Source organism: Squalius cephalus (assembly GCF_949319135.1).
Source record: "Squalius cephalus genome assembly, chromosome: 11".
In the NCBI taxonomy this organism is placed as follows: domain Eukaryota; kingdom Metazoa; phylum Chordata; class Actinopteri; order Cypriniformes; family Leuciscidae; genus Squalius; species Squalius cephalus.
The window spans coordinates 6,147,907-6,168,085 of record NC_137132.1 but is presented as its reverse complement, the minus strand read 5'-3'; the positions used below and the strand labels follow the sequence as shown (position 1 = coordinate 6,168,085).

The following is a 20,179-nucleotide window of genomic DNA, read 5'->3' as shown; positions in this document are numbered from 1 at the left end:
CTGTGGAGAGCCAACCCTTCTTCATCCGGTGGGTAGTATTACTTTTGGTTTGTGCAGTGTAAACCAAAGAATTACTAAATAATATTTTGCCACCTAAAAGTTAAAGATTTTTTGTGTCATTTCCGTAACGCATACGTGTAGCCTATTTTCCTCTTATTAAATATAAAACATGTGTAGACGTTTCAATAATTGGTATTAAATGCGTTTTCTGAGAATTTATATTTCAAGTTTTGACTGCAAATGTCACGTCCATAACGCTGGAATTGCCAATAGTAATTTAAAGATGTGGTAGCCTAGCACTGGATCTGGATGGGAAGGATAACTCTGGGAGTTGGGATAGGGGTGTGTCTCAATTCTGCCTTCTCACACCACAACACAGGTTCGTGGATCTGAGAATTGCGATTTTGATTTCATGTCGCGTGTCGTTACAGCCCTAGTCAATGCCAATATTTTTGTTGGTATTGATAATGGTTAATTAAACCAGTTCAGGTGACTAGACTGTTGAAGTCATAAGTATGACGATAGTGTATTTGCTATGTTGGGGCTAATTTTAATATTCATAGAACCATACAAAGCCTACTAAATGAGACAAGGGTGTGGAGTTACATTCAATCTATTTTAAGGCGTGCAGAAATTTCTCGTTCAAGGAAAATTTCCTCAAATATGTGATTATGGTTATCAAAGATGAGTTTAAAGGGATAAAATGATTGACTACAAGGGGAGCACCAGGAATTGATCAGGGCTGCGTTTCCAGATAACGATGGATCTTAGCACTTACGAGGATTTTCTGCGAGCGACTTTACGAACGTTCGTGTTCATTTCACAAAATGAAATGAACGTGCGTTTCACAAAAATGCACTTTTCCTAATGCGGTCACAACGCGAAGCGGAGTTGACTCCGCTTTGCGTCGTGACCGCATTACCACCTCGGGTGTGCATTATTTTTCTAATAATTCAACGGCCTGTCGTCAATTATTCCTTACTAAAACTCAGTCCAACAGTACCATTGCCAGCAGTACCACATACCTGAAGTGAAAGTAGATATTACATTATTAGGAAAGAAGAACAAAGATAGCGGGTTTATTTTGAATTCACATATACAGGCATATATTAATAATTACTACAGTTATATCCACATTTACAGAGATGCATCAAAGAGTTTAGTTGATAGGATAGGAGTAGATTTTATTGTTCCAGAGTTTCATATTACAATAGTGAAGAGGATTAGCGGTAAAGTATCAGTATACACAGGAGAAATGCTAGCAATTCTGTGAGCAGTACAGTGATAGAGGAAATAAGACCATTGAGAGATATTATTTGTTCAGATTCAACTTCATCATTAATCAGTTTACAGACCAGTCACTCAGACAGCGGAGCAGATTTTGATAGAAATACAACCAACATTATATAGCATTCAAATGATGGGCATTGCAGTTATATTTTTGTGGGTGCCAGCACATTGGAATCATAGCAAAAGAAATGGCAGATTAGGCTGCAAAGGAGGCCACAAAAAGAGAATACATCGGTGTGGCAGTTAACATCAGTAAGATGGAAATAAAGAGCATTATTAAACAGAGGTTGAAGAAAAGGTGGCAAAATCAGTGGGAGGAAGAGAGGAAAGGACGGTGGTTTTACAAAATACAGATGAGAGTGGGAGAAATGAGATGTGCAGGAAGGAAAAGGAGAAAAGAGAAAATTATATCTAGACTTAGATTTGGGCACAAAGGATTAAACAGCACTTTATTTAAAATAGGTAAACATGACACCGGAAGATGTGAATACTGTGGGCAACAAGAGACAATAGAACATGTCATGGTACACTGTAAGAAATATGAGGGGAAAAGGTTGGAAATGATCCAAAACCTTAGAATGAAACTCAAGAGATAAGTGATATGGAATCGTTTTTCATTATCTAAGAATAATCAATATGATTGAGAGGATTTGAGTCTTAATTTTTGTTTTGTTGATTTTGTTTTGTTGATTCGGTTTTTGTTTTATTTTGTTTGGAATAAAATAAATAGTAGTCATTCAGATCCACACTCCATACCAGTTGGTGGCGGTAATGCACCATTTCGTTGTGTGCCAACCGCCAAAAAAGAAGAAGAAGAAGACTACAAGGGGACTTTAAGAATATGCGGCCCCTTTAAGAAACATGACACTGTGCGCACTGAGAATGCGCAGAAGAGAGAAGCGAGAGGAGACGAGCTGAAACTTTCACCAGTCGAGGCTGAAAGTGACGCTGTTAACGATCGTGAATGAAGGACAAATGTGGAATATTTTCTTCCGATGCCGTATATTTCCAGTCTGCAGGTGAGAGAAGTTACAAGATTACAGAGTTTAACATTAACCAGCTCCTCGAGTGAGTGTGTTTAAGGGTCAATGTAATGTCTTGTGTGTCCTGGTTTATTATTATTTTAGAGTGTAGAAGTGTATTCACAGACTCTGTTTAGGATGCGAATGCGTTGTGTCTGTGTGTCCTGGTTTATTATTATTAGAGTGTAACTTAGTAGAGTGTTTTCACAGGCTCTGTTTAGGGCTCCAGACTAACTGTTTTTTCTAGGAATGCTGTTGTAGCCCATAACTGATATTTTTTAAAAGCACAGGCTGAAAATGTAGGGGCACACCTTAAATCAACCTGCAACGCATATATTCACATTTCTCCCATTTTGACTGTATTACTGACAAATGCCTTGGTAATAAATTGACTTAACGTACAGGAATTAGAATGTGCAGTTTTATTTTAAGTTTACAGGGGTCCAGATTAACATTTAGGGCACCACCAGAGCCACTAAGTTCTACAGAAAGTGGTAATACTGTGGGGCTGACAATAAAGCACTGAGCTTAATTTGAGGTGTTGATAAAATTTACTTCAATTATTTTCATTCATAATATCGTATATTAATTTAATAGCAAGACTATGGTAAAAATTGATATAAGGGAGTGAAAATAAAGCGGTCCTCGGCAACCACTGGTTACAATAATCTTTTTTTTTTTTTTTTTTTTTTAAATAAGTGTGACTTCCTAAATCTTGAAACTTTTAATTTTATAAATGGGGACAATCTTTGAAAGATGAACAAAAAATGTTTTTGTTAATCACATTAAAAATAACATTTCAATATGATATTGGTTTGAACTGCTGGAAAAGGATGTGTAGTACTTGTAAGCATTTGACTATTTCTGTCAAAATACCATAGTTACAGTTAGTGTTACTGCATTAATCCATGGTGAATGTTGCTGATTTGTGAACTTAGAGCCTTCTATAATTTGTTCATGCATTGCACAATGTTTCTCCTGTTTTCCACGTCAGCGCAGTTTGATCTTATATCTATGGTTTAACAGAGAACTCTGCGCCAAGTCTGAATTTTCCTCACTGGATCTCGCAGCGATGTTATTAATTCTGTGGCAAATTCAATGGATTTCTTCACTGGATCTCCCAGCGCTGTGTAGTAACTCGCTGCGTTGTCTATTATTGGTCCGAACTAATAAACGGTCTGTGAAGCATAAATGAGTAGCACAGTTTCGGTCCACTTTCATTTAGTTTTCCATTTAATGCTGGGCAACATTGTGGTGGCGCTAGTGCAAGCTATATACAATTTTGGTCGCACTGGCAGGAAAAAATGGTCATAAAATGTGATCATTTGGTCGCAGTCTGGAGCCCTGCTGTTGACACCAATAAAATTTGTTAAATTACAGAAGATCTTGGACATCACCATAATGAATAAGCAGAGTTCGAATAGAGGGTAAGCATTGACGTCACTTTCCCGCAGAAACGCACCCCCCTCAGCCGGACTGAGTGGCAAAAGAGCTGCTGCGTGACTGGATTTAGGGAAACTGCGAAAACGCATGAGAGAGAACGGCGCGATGACGGTGGCGTGGTTACTAACGAGCGCTAGGGCTGGGTATCGAGTTCGATACTTCTTAGGCACTGACCGAATTGCCTCGATACCTTCGAGTATCAAAAAATGTTCCTACCAAATTTCTATACCTGAGCGGTTAATCTTGTCAGCGTCAGTGAAACAATAAGCATATGATGTGCACAAATCAAGTGCTGGCTGTGGCAAGGCATCAAGAAAAAAGACTACGTCGGATTGATGGCAACAGTGCGCGATGCAATGAATGGCACAGACAAGCACCGCGTGAGTCGCACATGCTGTCGCACACGTGTCTGGGCCATTCATTGCATCGCAGGTGACGCTGAACATCCAGGATTCATATTTAAATTAGGGCTGTCAATCGATTACATTTTTTTAATCGCGATTAATCGCATATTGTCATGAGTTAACTCGCGATTAATCGCATTTAATCGCACATTTTTTTATTTGTTCTAAATTTACCTTAAATGAATACTTTTCAAGTTTGTAATACTCTAATCAACATGGGCATGGATAAATATAGATGCTTTATGCAAATGTATGTTTATTATTGAAACCATAGTCAATATAGAGCATAAGGATGAGACATGTTTCAAAGGTCACAGATGTTTTTCAAAGAACTTGTTCATGTCTATTAGACACATAGAAAGAACAAAAAAATACCAGGTTACCATTACTTCTCTTTCTTTGCACTGAGCAATTTACTAACACAAACATGTTTAGATTTTTGCATGACAGGGCAGCTCTTCTGAAAATGCTAAATGTACATTTATTATTTATTAGCCTATTACATTGTAGTTTGTCTCTCTCTGTGCCCATTTTGATGAAGCTAAATTCTCAACAAAACTGTTTTCATTGGTATATTTTACTGTTTCTGTTGTCAACCAACGGAATGAATTTGAAATGGTGACTGAAACGCGACCCATTAAGACATAACCAGCTCTCCCTTCCAAGATGTTAAGTTAATCTGCACAAAAATTCTGATAATTGAGCCGTCGTCTGGTGAAATCAAATTCACATAGGATAAAGACAATATCTGTGCTCTGATTTCGGCTATACTTGTAAAAATAGAGAAGCAACATAATATCTGTGCTTAACTGAATTAAAGCGCTGCTCCTCCGCGCGAGACGCAGAGAGAGAGAGCGAGAGGTGCGCGCGCGTGCTGAGAGAACAGTACCGGCGGTACCGGTAGATTCTCAGAAACTAAATAAGGTTTGAGCGCTTTGTTGAAGGGAAAAAAATCGCTAAAGGGGTCTGCAATGTCGCTAAGTTGGCAACACTGTGTATCTCCATTTCTCCAACTAGGGGTTGGGCCACGGGTCAAACAGAAAATACGCGCTGTGTTAATCGCACGTTAAAAAAATTAGTGCCGTTAATATGATTTTGCGTTAACGCGTTATTAACGCGCTAATTTTGACAGCCCTAATTTAAATATAGTCCCTTTACGGTTTAATATTCTCACTTTGACAACATTTAATTTGAGAGAAACTTATTAATTTGAGAGAAACAGGGCTAAGTTCGACTGGCATCCAGGCTACAGAGCTGGGTAAAAATAAGATGGAATTTGAAAAAAAAAATATATATATATATATATATATATTAAGAATGTAATTTTTGTTAAACTATTAATTAATTGCTGTTAAATTGAACAAGTTTCATGATTTAAATTGATTATTACACATGCTTTTTTATTTAATACATTTTAATTTAACCATCCAGAAAAGTTAAAACATGGAAAAAAACTTGTAAACTGTGCTTATCCTTAAGGTTAGCTGCATTAACAGTTTAGCTTTCTTGTTTGTTTTTTCTCCTCTTCACATTAATGTTACAGCCTCTGCTATAACATTAAATGTTCATAAAATTGGTATTGAAAAACGTATCATTCACCGGCCTCGTATCTAATGAGCTTCAGAATCATAAAAGGTGGAGCGACGACAGTGAAGGATGAGAGCGGACCAGGCCTGGACTTTTATGTTTTTCCGGTTCGCCGATTCCCTCCTCCTCCTTCCCATAACAACTAGGGTGGGGAAAAATAGATTCTTAAATGCATCGCGATGTGGACGATTCTGAATCGATTCACAAATGTCAAAAAACGATTTTCAAAATGTTTTTTTTTTTTCACTCCAAGTGCATAATATTGACAGAACTCTGAAGCGCGGACGTGCAGTGCCCAGACAGTCTGTAACGTGCACATAACAGAGAATAGAGATGCACCGATTATAATTTTCTAGGCCGATTCCGATTTCCGATTTATCATTGAGTTTGACCTGCCGATACCGAATTAGGCGATTCCGATTAAAATTTTTTCTAACCACTTTACAGCACACACATATATTTATTTTCGATCTTTTCTTTAACCCTTTCATGCGTAAGTTTAAAATATTCTAACTGACACCTCCACCCCCAGAGTGAGTTTTTTCGAGGCGAACGTTCCCTTTAATGTTTCCATCACGACGCGCCACGCGATACACCACAGCCACAATAATACTGTATGACAGATGTGTCGCTTTTATATTGCTTTTCCTTTTTTATTCAAAATATTCACAAACCTGCTTACCATGTCATCAACTAGCCTATCTGATATTCCGATTCTCAAATACGTGTAAGTGAGTGTGTTTGGTCGTTTGATCTATAACATGAGATGGGCGCCGAAATGTTGTCCTGTCAGTCGGATTTACAGCACGTGAATTCATCAGTTTCTCCCGAAATAAATGCAAGAAAGTGGCCGGTGAACTGAGAAGAGTAGAGTAAACTTTATAGTTACTTCCACTATGTTTGTCTGATATGAATAACACATGTCGGGAAATTATATTTGAATAGATTGTTATTGCTGCTTCCACAGACATCAGTGTGTATTTTACAAACTCCAAATGTATTGTTTTACTCGTGCTTATGTGTATTTAAATATCTGAAACCTAAAATAAACATTATGAGGTTAAAAACACTGCTTAGTTGTGATATACACTCACCTAAAGGATTATTAGGAACACCATACTAATACTGTGTTTGACCCCCTTTCACCTTCAGAACTGCCTTAATTCTACGTGGCATTGATTCAACAAGGTGCTGAAAGCATTCTTTAGAAATGTTGGCCCATATTGATAGGATAGCATCTTGCAGTTGATGGAGATTTGTGGGATGCACATCCAGGGCACGAAGCTCCCGTTCTACCACATCCCAAAGATGCTCTATTGGGCTGAGATCTGGTGACTGTGGGGGCCATTTTAGTACAGTGAACTCATTGTCATGTTCAAGAAACCAATTTGAAATGATTCGAGCTTTGTAACATGGTGCATTATCCTGCTGGAAGTAGCCATCAGAGGATGGGTACATGGTGGTCATAAAGAATGCTCAGGTAGGCCGTGGCATTTAAACGATGCCCAATTGGCACTAAGGGGCCTAAAGTGTGCCAAGAAAACATCCCCCACACCATTACACCACCACCACCAGCCTGCACAGTGGTAACAAGGCATGATGGATCCATGTTCTCATTCTGTTTATGCCAAATTCTGACTCTACCATCTGAATGTCTCAACAGAAATCGAGACTCATCAGACCAGGCAACATTTTTCCAGTCTTCAACTGTCCAATTTTGGTGAGCTTGTGCAAATTGTAGCCTCTTTTTCCTATTTGTAGTGGAGATGAGTGGTACCCGGTGGGGTCTTCTGCTGTTGTAGCCCATCCGTCTCAAAGTTGTGCATGTTGTGGCTTCACAAATGCTTTGCTGCATACCTCGGTTGTAACGAGTGGTTATTTCAGTCAAAGTTGCTCTTCTATCAGCTTGAATCAGTCGGCCCATTCTCCTCTGACCTCTAGCATCAACAAGGCATTTTCGCCCACAGGACTGCCGCATACTGGATGTTTTTCCTTTTTCACACCATTCTTTGTAACCCCTAGAAATGGTTGTGCGTGAAAATCCCAGTAACTGAGCAGATTGTGAAATACTCAGACCGGCCCGTCTGGCACCAACAACCATGCCACGCTCAAAATTGCTTAAATCACCTTTCTTTCCCATTCTGACATTCAGTTTGGAGTTCAGGAGATTGTCTTTACCAGGACCACACCCCTAAATGCATTGAAGCAACTGCCATGTGATTGGTTGATTAGATAATTGCATTAATGAGAAATTGAACAGGTGTTCCTAATAATCCTTTAGGTGAGTGTATGACAGCGCTGAACGCGTCCGACACTGGCTCAGCGCCAGCCAACGCGCAAAAGCACAGTTTGAATCTGGCAGTTATGCGACGTCACTGAACACTCTAAATGTGGCACCGTAACGTTACTCTCAGGGGCACAGAAATAAAAATCTTATATATGAGACTGTGCCACTCAAAAGGTTAATCATGCGGCGCCCGAGTACATTTGACCGGCATAAAATCGGCATATGTCAGACTGACCGGCCTGTCGTCGGTCATGGCCGATCACGTGAAAATCGGCCAATTCCGGTCACCAGCCAATCAATCGGTGCATCTCTAACAGAGACGTATGATGGCTGAGCGCGAAATCCGAACGGCACCCTCTTCGCTAAAAGCTAATGTATGGAAAATTTGCATTTTCCCTGGCTTCCTGCACTGCCGGATCCGCCGTGGCTTTCTGCACTGCCAGGTCTGTCCACGCCAGGCCATGACCCAGGCCCGCCCACGCCAGGCCACGGCCCAGGTCCGCCCATGCCATGTACCATGTCCTGTCCCCCTGCACGGGCCTGGCCCTCCATCCTTCCCCCAGGACCGCCTCCGCTCCATCACCCTCCTGGAATTTTGTTTTTTTGGGTTTTGTTGGGCGTCGGGAGCCGCCCTTGGGGGGGATCTGTCACAGTTTTGTTTTTGGGCTTGTTCATGTCATGTTTCCTTGTCTGTCATGTGATCCCTTGTAAGTCATGTGATCCTGCCATGTGTTCCCTTGTTTGATGTGTCATGTTTTCATTGGTTCATTGTTTCATTTTTCACAGGTGTCCCTTGTCTAGTCATTAGTCTTCTGTGTATTTAAGCCCTCCTGTTTGCCATGTGTCTTTGTCAAGTATTGTTTCCTGTAATCTGTGTAAGTTCATGTTCATGCTTTGGTTTTTGTTTTCATGCCATGCCATGCCATGCCATGTTTTTGTTTCATGTTTGGTTTTGTTTATAATAAACTGCATTTGGGTTCTCATTTACACTTGCCTCCAGTAGATCCTTTACAATTCTAGATAGAAACAGCCAGAAACTCCATCAAAACTGCCACTTTCGAACTATAGCAGCTTGAATGTTTATGTTGCTTATGCTTTTTAAAATTGTTAAAAATGAATTGCCTCCCCCCTCAAACCGAGCCCTGTGAATGAGGTGAAAACAGGGAACTATTGGAGACAAAGAGGCTTTTCAGCAGCTCAGTTAAACATGATGGTCCTGTTATTTCTCTCAGATGTTGGACAAGAATTAAACAAACCTTTTTTAAATGCAACTTCATCCAAATTCCCTATATTTCTATCAGAAAACAGATAAGTTCAATTGATTTAAATGTAAGTAAAGTAGGCTAATTCAGTAACTTCTCTTTGAATTTGGCAGATCTTGTGTTCATCTCACAACAATTCACCAGTAAATACTGGGAATATTCACATCATCCTACAAGAGAAGGACAAACTCCAGGAGTAGCAGCTGAAATCTGTGTGACTGTTAAAGATGGAGTTTATTAAAGAGGAGATTGAAGACATGAGTGATCCAGAACCATCCAGAATAAAACATGAAGATACTGAGGAACAAATAGGTTGGTGTCCATTCTTGATTCTTCATTGTTGTTTGCTTTGGTAGCTGTGAAATAATAATCAGTATATGAATGAAATTCTTTACAAAAATGCTTATATCATTTTAATCATCATCTTTAATGTACTTTTAATCATAATCTTGTAGGCTAAAACAGTTGTCAAACTCATTTTGATCATATTAACAAGAGAATGACAGAACTAAACTTTGGCACATCAAAGGTCTGATACTTGATCTCTGTTGCTTTCTGCTATTAAATCAGGGTTCACTTAAACTGATTCTAATGTTATGTTTATTTTAGATTGGATGGAAGTAAAAGAGGAAAGACAAGAACTGGAGGAATTTAAGGAGGAACATCACAACTTTAAAATTCAAGAAACAAAAGCCAAAGAGCTGCACACCTGCACTCGGTGTGGAAAGAGTTTCTGTCAAAAAGGAAACCTTAAGATACACATGAGAATTCACACTGGAGAGAAACCGTATACATGCTTTCAATGTGGAAAGAGTTTTTCTCAAGCATCAGGTCTCAATATTCATCAGCAGGTTCACTCTGGAGAAAAACCATTTAACTGTGATCAGTGTGGTAAAGGCTTTAATTCACCATCAGATCTAAGACAACACCTGTTAGTTCATTCAGATGAGAAGCCTTATGTGTGTTCTCTCTGTGGAAAGAGTTATTCAAGGCTGAAAAGTTGTAAAGTGCACCAGAAAACACATAATGAAGTGAGAGATCATGTGTGTTGTGACTGTGGGAAGAGCTTTACTACATCTGATTATCTGAAACAGCACCAAAGAATTCATACTGGAGAAAGACCTTACAAGTGCTCATCTTGTGACAAGAGTTTCACTCATTCTGCAAACCTGAAATCACATGAGCGACTTCATACTGGAGAGAAGCCATATCACTGTACTGAGTGTGGAAAGAGTTTTTCTCAAGCATATACTCTCAAGAATCACCTGCTTACTCATTCCGGAGAAAAAACATTTAACTGTGATCAGTGTGGTAAAGGTTTTAATTCATCATTACATCTGAAAAAACACCTGATAGTTCATTCAGATGAGAAGCCTTATGTGTGTTCTCTCTGTGGAAAGAGTTTTTCACGTCTGGATCATTTGAAAATGCATCAGAAAACACATAATGGAGTGAAAGATCATGTGTGTTGTGACTGTGGGAAGAGCTTTACAACATCTAGTTATCTGAAACAGCACCAAAAAAATCATACTGGAGAAAAACCTTACAAGTGCTCATCTTGTGACAAGAGTTTCACTCAGTTGGGAACACTGAAAGTACATGAGCGAGTTCATACTGGAGAAAGACCTCACAAGTGCTCATCTTGTGACAAGAGTTTCACTCAATTGGGACACCTGAAATCACATGAGCGAGTTCATACTGGAGAAAAACCTTACAAGTGCTCATCTTGTGACAAGAGTTTCACTCAGTTGGAAAACCTGAAAACACATGAGCGAGTTCATACTAGAGAGAAACCGTACCACTGTACTGATTGTGGAGAGAGTTTTAGACATTCATGTAGTTTTCTCAGACATATGAAGAAATATCATAAGTCGCCACAGTGAGAAACATTTCATTTTCATGTCAAATACTGTCAAATAAGTAGCCTAAATATTGTGAGATGAAAGATTTGCTCCCAAAAGAACATTATCTAGTTTGACTTTGTGAATTTGGTGAAATGCTTAGATAACTAGAAAGACTTTATATTGTGTTCTGATAGTATGCAGTTATAGGAAATAAACAAACAAAAATTGTCTTGGAAAAAACCTGTTGAATTGTGATTGTTTGATGTAAAAAATCAAGGGTAATGTCAGTTCTGGCAGGTCATGTTAGTCAAGCTCGCATCAGCTGATCCACGTCTACCAATAGGAATACAACGCCAATCACAGCATCCATATATAAGCTCCTTCAGTGTTATCAACAGCTATTGTGTTTCTCAGGAGCAAATTACCCTCCTTCCTCCCCAGCTCCACCTCTCTCAGTCAGGATTTGGCATTTTGTTTGCCCTCTGAATCAGTCTAAATTCTCGAATTATGTTGTACATTAAAATACTATTGCTGCTCTCCCTTGTCTTTTCCATGCTAGGCTCAGGGAGTTCTTGCCCAGGACAGAACCATACCACCAATCCAATCTGTATGATAATTCTCCATAGTGTTTGACGATAGTGGTCCTGACAGAACTTAATTTAATGTAAAAACTTTACTTCAACATAATTTCTGATAAATACCTGAAAGTTAATGCAGTTGACAAGCTTAATATGTGTTTGTGGAAAAAATTGTGTTTTGAACACAGCCGGACTCTCTATTGGTCTAGACTGACTCTGTCCGGTAGGGGCTTCACTTTTACCTGTTTGCACTCGTTTGATTTATTCATTTATATGTCAGTCAGAAATCATTAACCTCATTTCCACTGTAGGCTACAAACCATATCAAATTAGGTTTTATCGTCGTTTCACATAAAATAACATGTACTCATTCAATCGTGTTTGAATGCCAGGCGAAAGCATAAACAAGGCTTTATAAAAAAAGCAATGCACACCCAAGCGAAATGGGGTCTTGCGCACTCAATGCGCACGACTGCCCACACCCCAATGACGTCATTTTTGCCGCTTCGTGCTTGTGCGGACGCATCAAGTATAAACCTAGCTTAAGGGACCTAAAGCGCACCTTAAAGCTGTCGCAAAGAACCGGCAAAAGTAATGATTATGAATATGTTAAATATATCAAGGAGACATTTCAATTGTTTATTAATAAACAAGTGTTTTCTGTGTCAAAGATGAAGTTGACGATGCTGACTCGCGATATTCTCAGTAGTGAACGCGCCAGAGAGAAATGCACATTTCATACAGATTCGCCTACATAAGCAGAGAGCAGTCTTTTTTCTTTCATTTTGAATTATTTTGTTTAAAAGTACACATTTCAAGCTTTCTATAGATATATTTTTCAGGTCTGTGAGGCAAGTAGCTTATACTGATTTTCGGTTCATTTATGAGACAAGCTCCAGTTCACGCGCCGGCGCCTCTGGTTCCTGATTATATTCAACATGATCTCACGACCAATTTGTACGAATTCGTACGAGTGATAAAAAGGTGGCTAATTCGTATGAATTCGTACGAGTGAGGTCGTACGAATTAGCCACCTTTTTTTTGTACGATTTGTCTAAACCCCGTGATGGGTAGGTTTAGGGGCAGGGTCAGGAGTAGGTCATTCGTATGCATTCATACAAATTGGGCAATTCATAAAATATGTACGATTTAGCAAAAATCGTACTAATTCGTACGAGTGAGGTCGCATGAATTCGTACGAATTAGCCACCTCTTAGAATTCGTACGAATTGCCGTAAGATCTACTTCTTATTTATTAAATCCAGGCAATTGGTTGATGAAACATTGATTAAAATTAAGATACAATTAATAAAAAACGAAATTCATTTTAAAGAAAGGCTTTCTACAAAAACAAACTTAATGAAGTGGTCAAAATCATGTCTGGCCACTCGTCTCCCGATATGCATATTATGATCTTACTCACGCTTTTCACGTTTCATACAATCAACAAAGATGAAATTAAAAAATAATTTTATTATTTAAACATACAGTGGGTATAGAAAAGAATCACCCCCCCTTTAAAATAATCACATTTTGTTGCTTTTGCAGCCTGAAATGAAGACAGACACAGTTTTTGTTTCATGCAGCTGTATTTACTCAGTGCATCTTATAACATCCAAGTGAAAGATATAACACCAACATGTCAGAAAAAAACTATAAAAACAAAACAAAGAAAACATAATCACTGAGTTGGAAAAAGGATCACCACCTTTTGCTTTGATTACAGCCTTTAGTCTGTTGGGATATGTCTCTACTAACTTTGCACATCTAGACGTTGCAATATTTGACCACTCTTCTTTGCAGAACTGCTCAAGTTCAGTTAAATTTGATGGTGACCGTTTGTGGACTGCTGTCTTCAAGTCATTCCACAGATTTTCAATGGGGTTTAAGTCTGGGCTCTGACTAGGCCATGCAAGGACATTCACCTTTTTCTCCTTCAACCACTGTGTGGTCAGTTTTGCTGTGTGCTTTGGGTCATTGTCATGTTGGAAGGTAAATCTTCTTCCCATTGACAACATTCTGGCAGAGAGCAGCAGATTTTCCTCAAGAATTTGAAAGTATTTTGCCCCATCCATTTTTCCTTCTATCCTGACAAGTGCTCCAGTCCCTGCTGCAGAGAAACAACCCCATAACATGATATTACCACCTCCATGCTTTACTGTAGGAATGGTGTTATTTGGATGGTGAGCTGTATTGGATTTTCGCCAGACATATCGTTTGGCGTTGAGGTCAAATAATTAAATTTTAGTCTCATCTGACCATAACACCTTTTTCCATGTGGCCTTAGAATCTTCAAGGTGCATTTTGGCAAAGCTCAGTCGTGACTGCATGTGGCCTTTCTTGAGGAGTGGCTTTTTTTCTTGCAACCCTCCCATACAAGCCACATTTGTAGAGAATTGGTGATATTGTTGTCACATGCACACAATGACCTCTCTTTGTCATGAATTCCTGCAACTGCTTCAGAGTCGCTGTAGGCCTCTTGGTAGCCTCTCTGAGCAGTTTCCTCCTGGCTCTTTCATCCAGTTTGGAGTGACATCCTGACCCAGGGAGGGTCTGTGTTGTACCAAATACCTTCCACTTCTTAATAATAGACTTCACTGTGCTTCTAGGCACTGATAAAGCCTTTGAATTTGTTTTGTAATCATCTCCTGGCTTGTGCCTGTCCACAACTTTATCCCAGAGATCTTTTGACAATGCATTGCCACCCATAGTTGATTGTTTTCTTCAGTTTACCAAGGACTGAAATGCTTCAGGAAAAGCTTGTTTCATGCTGAGCTAATCAAAATGACCACAGCTGATCACAGTTGAAAGTCAATTGGCTTTGTGTGTTATTGAGAAACTGATTAACTACACCTGGTTGGGTTTACAAGTCATTTTTAGGAGGGGGGTGATTCTTTTTCCAACTCTGATTATGTTTTTTAATTTGTAATTTTTTTTTCTGACAAGTTGGTATTATATCTTTCACTTGGATGTTATAAGTTGTAAATACAACTGAATAAAACAATTTTTTTTTGTCCGTTTTCATTTCAGGCTGCAAAGCAACAAAATGTGATGATTTTAAAGGGGGGTGATTCTTTTCTATATCCACTGTAAATATGAAACTAAATTGTTTTCTTTAATGACTGGGCTACAACATGTAGGCCTATTAGCCTACAGTAGGCTACAGACAATTTAATGTCGGAGTGGGATTTGAGCAAACAACGTCTTACCTGTGAGCATGTGGGGGAGATGATTTTCAAACAATCATCAAATATTATTTTACTTGATATGACAATCATTAATATTTGTTGTTTAAAATGCCTGTTTGAGGTATGGAATTAATTTTGTTCCAATAATAATGAACGTAACTTTTCAAGAAACTAATTAAAATATAAATTGAAACTGAATAAAATATCTTTGAAACTGAAAAAGAATAAATCGCAGGCAAATTTTTTGACTTCGTTTTTAATACACTGCATGTTTTGCTAACTATTTCTCAAATTGCGTTCGATGATCTGAACTTACAAATGCGCTTCCAGAGATTTCATTTACGCTTCTGATGTTTTCGTTTACGCTCCCAGAGTTTTCGTTTGCTGTTCTGACACATTTCTCTCGTGGGGGCGGGGCTAGTAGCAGTGTGCTCTTATTGGCTACTGAGTTTTTGATTGACAGCTTCTTGACCAGGAAGTGAAGACGTCAGTGCTGTGTTTATGTGTGGATTTGAGCGTCTGTAAGCGCAGCTTTCTATTTCATTTTAATGATATTAAGTTAGGTTTGTTTTTTAATTTTTATCTGTATTTACCTGCTGCTGCTACTTAGTCGGCAGAAGCTTTTAGGAGCACAAGAGATCTATTCAGTCTATTCAGGTGTAATTGTACATTAAAGTACTGTATATAATACTTAAAATATTGTATAGTGTCCAATGTTTTCGGAGAATATTTGTTTATTCCTGATGATTCTTTTGCATGTTAGGCTCTGATTAGGTTCAGCTGTTACAATTTAAAGAGAATACTAGCAAACGTGTGTGATATATTCAGCCGTCAAGAAAGTCAAACTTCAACCAGGTAATCAAGGTTGGCAACCATGGCCATCACACTACTCACTGTTAGCATGATATACATTTACACCATCAAAATTAATTATCACTTAAATAAGAGGAATTTAAACAATATGAAAATTACAATCGTGGCCTGCTGTGAGATGATACAGACCTCAAAGGGCATTTCATTACATATGTCACAGAAAGAATGTTCTTGTTGCCATTTTTTTTAACTGATAATTGTATTTAGTTATTTAATTTAATTAATACTACCTTCTAAGATTTAAAATTGTAAATATATTTTAACAATCATCAACCATTTCAATTGTGACTTATACAACCAGTTAAATTAATGTAATTGAAAATATGAATTCAATTAAATTTACATTCTTTATTGTCACTAAAGCATGCACACAAGTATCGAAGTGAAGGTCTTGGATGCAATTATGTTGTGACAGGAAAGACCAGAATCCACAAAACATTAACTGCATAATATACATGTAATGCACAGTATTCTCATGATATACATTACTATACAAAATGCACAATTACAAATACAGAATACATTTTAAAAATTCATATACATTTTAAATGTTGCAATGATTCTTTGAGCAGTTCCTGTTGCAGTACAAGTAACAAAGCACTGCAGTGACTGGATACAAGCAGTACAAGGATAGTCCACCCAAAAAAATAGAATTCTCTCATCATTTACTCTCCTTCATGCCATCCCAGATGTATATGACTTTCTTCTTCACATAAACATAGACAAAGATTTTTAAGGAAATAATCCATCTCTGTGAGTCCATAATACAAGTGGATTGTAACCCATGTACGTAAGACAGTTGGTCGGAAGTGATTTTTAATAGTTAAAACAGTTTACATTATTAGTATTTCTTTTATCTAGCCTATTGTTTGACTTCAGAAGGCATTGACTCATCCACTGAGGTCGCATGGATTACCGTCACGCTCACTGTGTGTGTTTTTTAAAGCGTCTTTAGGACTCGCAGAGATGGATTACTTTCCTTATAATCTTAATTCGTGTTTATCTGTAGAAAGAAAGTAAAATGCATCTGGGACAGCTTGAGGGTGAGTAAAATAAGTGAGAATTTTATTTTTGGGTGAACTATGCCCTCAACATTCATATTCTGTTGGTATGCTAATCCAAGATCAGCATAGACTAATAAGAATAAAGTGCAACCTCTTGTGAACTGTGTTTGTTTTAATCTAGAGGAAATTAAAATATTTGCTAGTTTATATTAAAATAAAATAAATCAGGTGTCTGAAGATCAAGATCCCAGTCATTCAAAGGTGTGTCTGAACAAAGTAAGATTATTTTCTGACAGGGACAGTCAGGTCTCTGGTACTATCACTCCATCCTCTGTGTCAGCATCAGAATTTTGTTTATGGAAAAGTTGCTCCACTCCTGGAAAATGAGAGAGGAAATGTATTATAATCTAACAATACAAACTACTTTGAATGCCCACATACAGTAACAAGTTGCAGATGTACAATATTTTTTCCAAACAAATTATATAAATGTTTTAAGGGATTTTACAGTACTAAATATTTACCTCGGAGTCATGCAGCATTTATCATATGTAATACTGTTGTGTAACCAGTAGATGGCTGTATACCCCTATAAACATATCCATGGCTGTGTATTCCCCAGTTGCTGGATGTTTTCAGTTATAATTACTTGCATGTATTAAGGTTTTAATTTGGACATATATTTATTATTAAAGACTATTAAAGATTAAACATTTTTCTCAGAAATGTTCATTTGAAGTGCAATTTTTGGCATTATTATTAGTCAAATATGGACACAGAAAAAGCATTTACTCATACCAGCTACAATAGCTTTATCTATCAGTCAACTTTATCACACAAAAGTAATCAGAATAAATAATTTCAAAATAATTAAATAATTTTCAAGATACTTCAAAATAATTGAGTGTTTATTATTATGAACAGAGACGTGGTCTGTGGTCAAGTCGTTTCTTTCCTCTTTCAAAAACTCTGCATCGCAAATTAATCAGCAATTGAGAAATTCAGGTTTAAATAGCTTTATTGGCATGGTAAAAAAGTCTTTACATTGCCAAAGTTGAATCAGGCAGTGATTGACAGCGCTCTGGTCCAATGGCATCATTGACTGATACAGTACTTTTTGTACTGTAGGCTACAGTACATATATTGTAGGATATAATCAAAGACTGTAACCGAATGTAGATAAACAAGTCATGTTATGATTGGGCTAAGTTAAATCAAGACAACACAGCTAGGCTATAGTATTGATTAAAAATAAATAAATCTGACTTACCACGAGTAGGCTATCCAGTATCCTGATAGCGACGATGGCTAATGATAATGATATAATTCGTCTGTACTATTCCTTCTATAAGAAATCATCTCAACAAGAGTAGCAGCAAAAAAATACAGATATAAACTTAATATAATTAAAATGAAATAGAAAGCTGCGCTTACAGACGCTCACATCCACACATAAACACAGCACTGACGTCTTCACTTCCAGGTGAAGAAGCTGTCAATCAAAAACTCAGTAGCCAATAAGAGCACACTGCTACTAGCCCCGCCCCCACGAGAGAAATGTGTCAGAACAGCAAACGAAAACTCTGGGAGCGTAAACGAAAACTTCAGAAGCGTAAATGGAATCTCTGGAAGCGCATTTGTAAGTTCAGATCAGCGAACGCAATATGAGAAATAGTTAGCAAAACATGCAGTGTATTAAAAACGAAGTCAAAAAATTTGCCTGCGATTTATTCTTTTTCAGTTTCAAAGATATTTTATTCAGTTTCAATTTATATTTTAATTAGTTTCTTGAAAAGTTACGTTCATTATTATTGGATCAAAATTAATTCCATAGTTTGAGGTCTCTGTGAAAGTTTTTAATCAGTCTTTTAGTGCGGCTTTCAGAGCACTCACGTCCGTAACATTGTTTTTTCCTCAAAAATGCGAACACGAAAAATAAAATAAAATGAATATTTTGTGTTCTGCGGAGAGCCAACTCTTCATCCGGTGGGTAGTATTACTTTTGGTTTGTGCAGTGTAATTCAAAGAATTACTAAAAAATATTTTGCCACCTAAAAGTTAAAGATTTTTTGTGTCATTTCCGTAACGCATACGTGTAGCCTATTTTCCTCTTATTAAATATAAAACGCATGTGTAGACTGATATTTTTCTAATGTCTGGACTCCTTTATTAAGGGAGTATGGATATATAAACAGACGTTTCAATAATTGGTATTAAATGCGTTTTCTGAGAATTTATATTTCAAGTTTTGACTGCAAATGTCACGTCCATAACGCTGGAATTGCCCAATAGTAATTTAAAGATGTGGTAGCCTAGCATTGGATCTGGACGGGAAGGATAACTCTGGGAGTTGGAACAGGGGTGTGTCTCGATTCTGCCTTCTCACACCGCGACACAGGTTCGTGGATCTGAGTATTGCGATTTTGGTTTCATATCGCGTGTCGTTACAGCCCTAGTCCATACCAATATTTTTGTTGGTATTGATAATGGTTAATTAATCCAGTTCAGGTGACTAGACTGTTGAAGTCATAAGTATGGCGATAGTGTATTTGCTCTGTTGGGGCTAATTTTAATATTCATAGAACCATACAAATCCTACTAAATGAGACAAGGGTGTGGAGTTACATTCAATCTATTTTAAGGCATGCAGAAATTTTTTTTCAAGGAAAAATTGCTTAAATATGTGATTATAGTGATCAAAGATGAGTTTAAAGGGATAAAATGATTTTAAATGATACAAGGGGACTTTAAGAATATGCGGCCCCTTTAAGAAACATGACACTGTGCGCACTGAGAATGCGCAGAAGAGAGAAGCGAGAGGAGACGAGCTGAAACTTTCACCAGTCGAGGCTGAGAGTGACGCTGTTAACGATCGTGAATGAAGGACAAATGTGGAATATTTTCTTCGGATGCGTATATTTCCAGTCTGCAGGTGAGAGAAGTTACCAGATTACAGAGTTTAACATTAGCCAGCTCCTCGAGTGAGTGTGTAAGGGTCAACGTTGTTTGTCCTGGTTTATTATTAGAGTGTAGTAGAGTGTTTTCACAGACTCTGTTTAGGGCTCCAGACTAACTGTTTTTACTAGTAACGCTGTTGTAGCCCATAACTGAATTTTTTTAGGAGCACAGACTGAAAATTTGAGAAGGGCCTGGCTGCAGACCTGCACTTGCACTCTCAAGTGACGTCACTTGCAATCGACGCATAGTGTGGTTCGTGTCGGATTGAGAACAGCTCCCAATGTCGTTCAGAAATCGTTTCTGTAAGTATTAGTGATCGACCGATATTGATTTTTTATAACCGATACCGATACCGATTATTTGCATGTTTATGTGCCGATTACCGATATGCAGAACCGATATTTATTTGCTGTTATACTTCTGTTTTTGACACAATTAT

At 37.9% G+C, this 20,179-nt stretch overlaps 2 protein-coding genes and 1 long non-coding RNA gene across 5 annotated transcripts in view; 2 read left to right on the top strand and 1 right to left on the bottom strand.

Moving 5' to 3' along the window:
- The first annotated feature begins 2,144 nt into the window (after positions 1-2,144).
- On the top strand, positions 2,145-12,007 carry LOC307167588 (uncharacterized protein). Its single transcript, XM_079886802.1, has 3 exons — positions 2,145-2,309; positions 9,409-9,607; positions 9,905-12,007. The coding sequence occupies exons 2-3, from the start codon at positions 9,523-9,525 to the stop codon at positions 11,176-11,178; spliced, it is 1,359 nt and encodes a 452-aa protein (XP_079742928.1). The 5' UTR covers positions 2,145-2,309; positions 9,409-9,522; the 3' UTR covers positions 11,179-12,007.
- Positions 12,008-17,089: 5,082 nt separating this feature from the next.
- Positions 17,090-18,586, bottom strand: LOC307167737. The gene is made up of 3 exons (XR_013822858.1): positions 18,217-18,586; positions 18,053-18,127; positions 17,090-17,158 (listed from the first exon to the last, which is right to left on the bottom strand). It is a non-coding gene; the product is annotated as an uncharacterized lncRNA (long non-coding RNA).
- A 976-nt stretch (positions 18,587-19,562) lies between these two features.
- The window catches only part of LOC307167617 (uncharacterized protein), a 33,413-nt gene continuing 32,796 nt past the window's right edge, over positions 19,563-20,179 (top strand). Inside the window, exons 1-2 of one of the 3 annotated variants that reach the window (XR_013822823.1) lie at positions 19,563-19,714; positions 19,904-20,042. The gene's annotated coding sequence lies outside the window, so the exon portion shown is untranslated. The remainder of the gene's footprint in view (positions 19,715-19,903; positions 20,043-20,179) is intronic. The other 2 variants (XM_079886867.1, XM_079886865.1) reach the window with 2 other exon arrangements.

Coding starts and splice junctions, on each gene's coding strand:
- LOC307167588 (XM_079886802.1), top strand. CDS start 9,523: ATGGAGTTTATTAAAGAGGAGATTGAAGACATGAGTGATCCAGAACCA. Junction 9,608..9,904: donor AGATACTGAGGAACAAATAG/GTTGGTGTCCAT, acceptor TGTTTATTTTAG/ATTGGATGGAAGTAAAAGAG.